Source organism: Paramisgurnus dabryanus, chromosome 5 (genome assembly GCF_030506205.2).
Source record: "Paramisgurnus dabryanus chromosome 5, PD_genome_1.1, whole genome shotgun sequence".
In the NCBI taxonomy this organism is placed as follows: Eukaryota; Metazoa; Chordata; class Actinopteri; order Cypriniformes; family Cobitidae; genus Paramisgurnus; species Paramisgurnus dabryanus.
In genome coordinates this window covers 21,626,946-21,634,458 of record NC_133341.1, presented here as the reverse complement: position 1 = coordinate 21,634,458, position 7,513 = coordinate 21,626,946, and the positions used below count along the sequence as shown (strand labels likewise).

General features: G+C 38.9%; 1 protein-coding gene across 1 annotated transcript; it reads left to right on the top strand.

Annotated features, from left to right (window-relative positions):
* The first annotated feature begins 4,073 nt into the window (after window positions 1-4,073).
* LOC135732181 (uncharacterized) lies at window positions 4,074-6,848 on the top strand. Its single transcript, XM_073814847.1, has 2 exons — window positions 4,074-4,459; window positions 5,321-6,848. Exons 1-2 carry the CDS (start codon window positions 4,216-4,218, stop codon window positions 6,760-6,762), a joined length of 1,686 nt encoding a protein of 561 aa, XP_073670948.1. The 5' UTR covers window positions 4,074-4,215; the 3' UTR covers window positions 6,763-6,848.
* The last annotated feature ends 665 nt before the right edge of the window (window positions 6,849-7,513 follow it).

Here is a 7,513-nt window from a genome sequence, read left to right as displayed (position 1 = left end):
AAATTCAGTTTTTCAATGCAATTATTCAAGTTTAGCGATTCAAATATAAATGATTGAAATTCAGTTTCTGGTGGCACATATTTCAGCCCATACACACTGATTAAAACAATTTTTGTAATCAAATGAAAATGAATCTCAATATACTCTTGTATGTAGAGCTTACAATGTTATTCTTCAACTTGAAATTAAGCACTCCGTGTTCTCCTGTTCAAAAACTATTCTTTTAGCTTCTTATGTTTTAAAACATACACTTGATTTAACTTGCACAGTTTGAACCCAAGATTCCAGCGGCAATGATGATCAGCTGGTTACGCTGCACCTCACACCCTGTGACCCATTGGAGAATGCAAACCACTGGGAGGAGGGTAGCACTACGGAGGACCAGGCGGACCAGGCGAGCACAACGACGGGCCACATAGCACAGGCGAGCACTAAGGAGGACCAGGTGGAGTCACCGAGCACTATGGAGGGCAAAGGTAATTAAGATAGATTTGTAGAGTTACCACATATATTTGGGTTTAAAGTCTTTGACATATGGGTTACTTTAACCCTAACTGATGTCCAGTGTTTTTCCCAAAGATATGGAAGAAAAATAATGACAAAAGTTTTTGAATTAAAACAGCCTGTTGAATTGTACTACCTGAAAAAAAATGCATTGTATTAACCGTACTTGAATTTTAATGCATTGTATTTTTATGTTTTTGAATTAAAACAGCCTGTTGAATTGTACTACCTGAAAAAAAAATGCATTGTATTAACCGTACTTGAATTTTAATGCATTGTATTTTTATGTTTTTGAATTAAAACAGCCTGTTGAATTGTACTACCTGAAAAAAATGCATTGTATTAACCGTGCTTGAATTTTAATGCATTGTATTTTTAGGTTTTGCATTTTTAAGGGCTGAAATTCAACATGCGTGTATATTTTCTGTATTAAAAATTCAATAGTCCACATTCACCTTTTAGATTTCACTTTAAAATATTCGGTCTGTTTAAAAATACAACGTAAAATATTCAGCAGGCAAGTTTCAGTCCATTTAAATTCGCGTCCAAAAATTCAAGTCCAAATATTCAGTCGTACAGATTTCAACATTTAACATCCGGGAACTGCAGGAAAAGCAGTAGAGTACCGAGTATAATCTCATCTGCTGTTAATCGATCTGGCCAGCAGGTGGTGCACGTGTTCGCCAAAACTTTGTACATGTAAGATGATTTATCCACTGCAGTGATCAATGTTGGCTTTTATGTTCAGTTTTAGTAGAACAACTGTAATACACTCATACAGAGAGTGTATTGTTTGGTTATGTTATTGACAGGATACTAAACGGTTTTTAAATGCCATATAAATTAAATAGGGCCTTTCTGCCTGCTATTGGCTTCGTTTCTCAAAAGCTAAGTTGATTGTAGATTTTATTGGTGGCAATCTACCATCTTCTTATGCCTACGAGAAACGGACACGTTTTTGTAATTCGTCACCTCAGTTTATAAACCATACTCGGATTATTGAACTGTTCAAGTTACAAATTGTGCGCGCGGATTAATAAACCATACGCACAATTAAACAATCAGTGCTCTCAGATTTTCAATCCATATCCACAAATTCATAAACAATAAATAAACAGTGCACACGCTTTCGCAATGGTTTTGCAAACTGAGTCCACTACCGCAGAGGTCCCCAACCACCGGGTCGTGGACAAGTTGCCACCGGTCGCAAGAACATCCTGAAAAAATGTGTATAATAGCTACGTTATAGTTTAATCAGGTGTTTTGTCCTTTACGAGCCGACTTCAAATAACATATCAATCCACTTCTATACAGGGCCGTGCTCACTCTTTTTCTTTGTCTCTCTCTCTCTCTCTCTCTCTCTCTCTCTCTCTCTCTCTCTCTCTCTCTCTCTCTACCAGCGCATCGGCGATCACATTGCTGTCATTAAGGCCGTAGCCAGGATTTTTCAAATACCGAGGACAACCCCTACATTTATTTTTTATTATTTATATTTTTTCCATATTACAGAATAATAATAAACACGTCCAAACTACAATAGCACAAATGTAACTGTGTCTGTGAGAATTTTTGTTGGTGACTAAAAGCATCCAAAAAAATCAATGGTTACATTTCATCATCTGAAGTCACCCTTTCAGTGGCGGATGCAGAACGTGACATATGGGTGGGCATGGATTAAGTCCGGGTGGACCTGAATCTATGGGTGTCACTTTTGAATAAGAAACTCTAACAAGTCTATAAAATTCGTCAAAACTTCAGGAATCACAAGCGTATTGGTGAGAACACCCGAACTGCACGTCACATTTTTGACATTATTGATATACTTTAAATTGTAATGCAACATGACATTAATTAAGCCTTTTTGGTTAAAAAAAATTATTGGGCTGTCATATAGCCTACAAAAAAGAACCTGCACACAGTGACAAGAAATATAAATGAACACAAAAAACCTAATACTTTTTAAAATAGCCTTTTAAAACTGTTTAAATAAATTAAGCTACTAAATGCTTAAAATGAAGCTTCACTCTGAGCGAACACATACCTTGACAAAGGCTATTTGCCGATACGTTGGTTATAATAAATAATTTTTGCAAGTGAGTGTGCAGTCACTATTTTGTGTTATAAAATAAAGCTTCTAACATCATATTCTCTTCATACAAATCACTAAAAATATATTTTCGTTCTCACATATTTAAGTTAACTTACTAAATAAAGAAAGAAAAAGGGAATTGCTAGAATAATGTTTGACTCTGAGGTTAAACGAAATGACAAATAAATAAACATTTAATATACTTTTTGATGACCATAAGAAGCGGGTACTCGTAAAGAGCGGAGCCGAGGAGCGGGCATTTCAGACGTGAACACGAAAGGAATAATGGGTTTAGTTATGCTTTCACTTCATTTCCTGACAGTTTCACTTGTTAGTGGGGATAGTACTAACAAGATGACACCGAATTACATACAATATAATTACCTAACTAAATCTGAGAGAATGCAAACACATTACAATATTTTTTCCTCCGACGGGCAGGGCGCAGATACATCTTTGTAGCCCGACAGGAATTCGCCATAGCCCCGGGACAGTTAGACATGGATACAACTTCATATGGTGTATTTTACCTATTGCATGTTATGTTAAAAACAGTAAAATTATAAGTAAGCCTGATAACTATTTAAAAACTATTATAAAGAAGTTGAATGTTGCGTTATATGGTTCTAATGAAAAAAATATTCCCGAGCAGCTTTCAGCCATGATCACTTTGAGAACTTTTTTTGCAAGCAAGTGGAAAACGTATTTTGAATAACAATACGTTATAAATATGTGCTGCGCGCTTTCCTCTCAATAACATAAACACACAACAAATATGACAGCGGGGTAAAAAATAGAAAGGAAACATCTGATCACAGTGATGTTGTTTGATAGCCTACCAGCTCTCTAACTCAGCACTAAGTCACGCCATGTTTATTGCTACACTTTATACAATATAGTCTATTGCTTTTAGCAACAAATAGCCTATCATAACAACCTATAAGCCTACTGTGTAATTGAGACATTCATTTAAGAAATGCATTAAAAGCAGAAAGAATAGGCTGCGGAAATATAGTGGGTTCACTATAATCCACACCACAGACGTTCTTGGTTTGCTTATTAAATCGAGGCAATTGTTTGATTAAACATTGATTAATATTAAGATACAATTTATACGAAACGAAATTCACTTTAAAGAAAGTCTTTCTACAAAACAAACCTATGCAGGGCTCGCAAAATCGCTACCCCGACGTCCCGAGTATTATTTTTTTTTTTTCATTTCTGATTGGGCGGGCCAGCTGTCAATCTAGCCCATAGCCCATAGCTCCGCGCCTGCCTGCAATTAGTTTCATTTGCGATATCAAATGAATGTCTTCATTTTATTCATAAAGTCATACCTTTGCAATTCTTTGATCGATTGTGTTTTAGAAGTACTGTATGCTTGAACTCTAATGACAGCAATGTGATCGCCGATGCGCTGGTAGAGAGAGAGAGAGAGAGAGAGAGAGAAAGAAAAAGAGAGAGCGCGGCCCTGTATTGAGAATGAGGAGATGTCGTCACGACACAGTGCCCCGCCCCCAGAGACCGCGTCATCCTCCCCTTTCCACCATTTTGGGAGGTAACCCGCCAAATGCGTTCATTGTTTGTATTGGTAGTAGAGGAGGTTGTCGCGCTATTTTATAATGCCTGGAAAACACTGCTGTGTAAAAAATTGCTCCAGTGTCTCCCACGATTGTCGTGGAAAGTCTAGCAACCATTTGTTACGTTTTTTTCGTTTCCCTAAATGGAAAAAGTTTCAAGGAGAGCATGTCTCCGATGTGACAAGACGACGTCGGATTTCTTGGGTCGCTGCTGTCAGAAGAAAGGACATTACTTTTGACCGCATCTCCGAGTCGATGAGAGTGTGTTCTCTGCATTTTCATTCGGGTAAGTTTTCTACAAATTCTTTAAATGTGTTTATGTTTTCAGCTACGAGGTGCAACTGACGTTGTTGCCCATCCTGCTAACTTAGCTGACTAACTTACAGTGCTAAACATAAGTGAATACATCCATGCTAAAGTTGACTAAAAAGTGGAATATAAATGATCTTATTGCCTTATTTTTTATCACCATATCTAGAGAGTGGCATGGGGTATTTTCCATAAGATCATCTTTCAATGCAAATCAAACCAGTTAAGTTACTAGGCTAACTGAAATGAAACCATGCCAATATCTAGTTATGGTTAAGAGTATGTGATGATGTGGGGCTATTTTAATTCCAGAAGCCAAGGGAACTTCAGGATGCATAGTATCCTGGATCCATAAAATATCAGGCCTTTAAAAATGAAAACCTGGCTGCCTCTATTGGAGTTTAACATAGGGGTGTCCTGTCTTATGCACCCTGTATTTTAAGGAAGAACACCAATTTATTGACGATACATTATTCATTCACAAAGAAAATGGGTGTCCTTAAAGGTTGGATTTTTTAAATTAAGGCATTTAGATACATTTCCAAAAGATGCTGCTTTGAAAGTACTTGATGGACAACCATCTATGTTGTTGTTTTTAACAAAACTAGATTCTGTTCATGACATTATGCTACCTTGTTGGTTAAATGTGCTTGCAGTAATGTGTTTGTCCCACACAGTGGTTCTCTACCCTAACTTTCCCCACTTTGAAGGACATCACAAAGATGCATTGTCCCCTCATGTCCTAGCCTTAGCCTAAGATCTTTTAATGTAATGAGTTTTCTAGCTTAAAACATTTATTGAATTTATGAGTTTTAATAATCAAAAGATTCTGTTGTAGGTAAACCATCATATGAGATGCTGGAGAGCCACCCTGACTGGAAACCATCTTTGCGGTTAGGCCACAGCGATGTAAAGCAAACAGATGAAGCGAGATTTCTGAGACGAGTAAATCGCACAACCCAGCACCAGGAGCCGCCGCCATCATCGGCACAGCACCAGGAGCCGCCGCCATCATCGGCACAGCACCAGGAACCGCCGCCATCCCCGGCACAGCACCAGGAGCCGCCGCCATCCCCGGCACAGCACCAGGAGCCGCCACCATCCCCGGCACAGCACCAGGAGCCGCCGCCATCCCCGGCACAGCACCAGGAGCCGCCGCCATCCCCGGCACAGCACCAGGAGCCGCCGCCATCCCCGGCACAGCACCAGGAGCCGCCGCCATCCCCGGCACAGCACCAGGAGCCGCCGCCATCCCCGGCACAGCACCAGGAGCCGCCACCATCTCCGGCACAGGAATGTGCTCTCTGCACATCTAGACGGGATGTTATCAACTGTCTTTTGGAGGAAAACAGAAAGCTGAAGGAGGAGCTTGAAGAGTACAGGATGACTGAGAACTTTCTGAGTGGAGATGATAGCAGAGTGAAGTATTACACAGGACTTCCCAACTATGTAATGTTTCAGACACTACTACTCAGTCTCATGCCATATCTGCCTCAAGGTAATTTGAAGAAGCTCTCCCCCTTCCAGCTTGTCCTGATGACTCTAATGCGCCTTAGACTAGGGCTGCCAATACAGCTCCTCGGCCGTCTGTTTCAGGTGCACAGGACAACAGCCAGTGAAGCCTTTCACCATACTCTTAGTGTGATGTACTCACGGCTGTCTCCATTGGTGTACTGGCCAAGCAGAGAAAGTTTATTGACTAGTATGCCACACCAATTTGTGGAATCGTTTGGAAAACATGTGGCTGCAATTGTGGACTGTTTTGAGGTTTTTATTGAAAAACCCTCAAATGTACTTGCAAGGGCACAGACTTTTTCTCAGTATAAACATGCATACACAATGAAATATCTAATTGTGATTACACCCCAGGGTGTCATTTCTTTCATATCTGAAGGATGGGGTGGGCGCGCTAGTGACAAACATATAACAGAGGAAAGTGGTTTCCTCAACAAACTGTTGCCAGGTGACATTGTGCTGGCAGATAGGGGATTTAATATCAGGGAAAGTGTGGGTATGATGTGTGCTGAGGTTAAGATACCTACTTTCACAAGGGGTCGTGCACAGCTGGAGGCAAAAGATGTGGAGGAGACTAGGGCCATAGCACATCTCAGGATTCATGTGGAGAGGGTGATTGGTGTTGTGCGGAACAAATTTAAATTCCTACACTCAACTGTACCTGTGAACATGCTTCTTAAATGTGAAGGTGAAAACGTAATGGCATTGGACAAGATTGTCACTGTTTGCTGTGCCTTGACAAATATGTGCAAAAGTGTTGTCTGAATGCAGACTTTGTTATGTTTAAAATAAAGTGTTATCTAATCTACTGTGAAATTACTGTAAATTTGAAATAAATTCTTTAAACACTTTTATGACTTGACTTAATATTTATTGAGAACTCACAATGAACAGTGTATTAATATTTTCACAGTATGCTTTAAAGAAATCACAATGAAAAGTGCTTTAATGTAATGTGCATCAAACACTAATCAGCACAAGAAGGGCAAAACCTTAACAGTGCATTAAAGGGATAGTTCACCCGTTTATGACTTGACTTAATATTTATTGAGAACTCACAATGAACAGTATTAATAATTTCACAGTATGCTTTAATGAAATCAACATGAAAAGTGCTTTAATTTAATGTGCATCAAACACTAATCAGCACAAGAAGGACAAAACCTGAACAGTGCATTAAAGGGATAGTTCACCCGTTTATGACTTGACTTAATATTTATTGAGAACTCACAATGAACAGTATTAATATTTTCACAGTATGCTTTAATGAAATCAACATGAAAAGTGCTTTAATTTAATGTGCATCAAACACTAATCAGCACAAGAAGGACAAAACCTGAACAGTGCATTAAAGGGATAGTTCACCCGTTTATGACTTGACTTAATATTTATTGAGAACTCACAATGAACAGTATTAATATTTTCACAGTATGCTTTAATGAAATCAACATGAAAAGTGCTTTAATTTAATGTGCATCAAACACTAATCAGCACAAGAAGGACAAAACCTGAACAG

Bases quoted from the DNA above. Each gene is read 5' to 3' on its own strand.
- LOC135732181 (XM_073814847.1), top strand. From the start codon at position 4,216: ATGCCTGGAAAACACTGCTGTGTAAAAAATTGCTCCAGTGTCTCCCAC. The intron at 4,460-5,320 runs GTAAGTTTTCTA...ATTCTGTTGTAG, and splicing joins TTCTCTGCATTTTCATTCGG to GTAAACCATCATATGAGATG.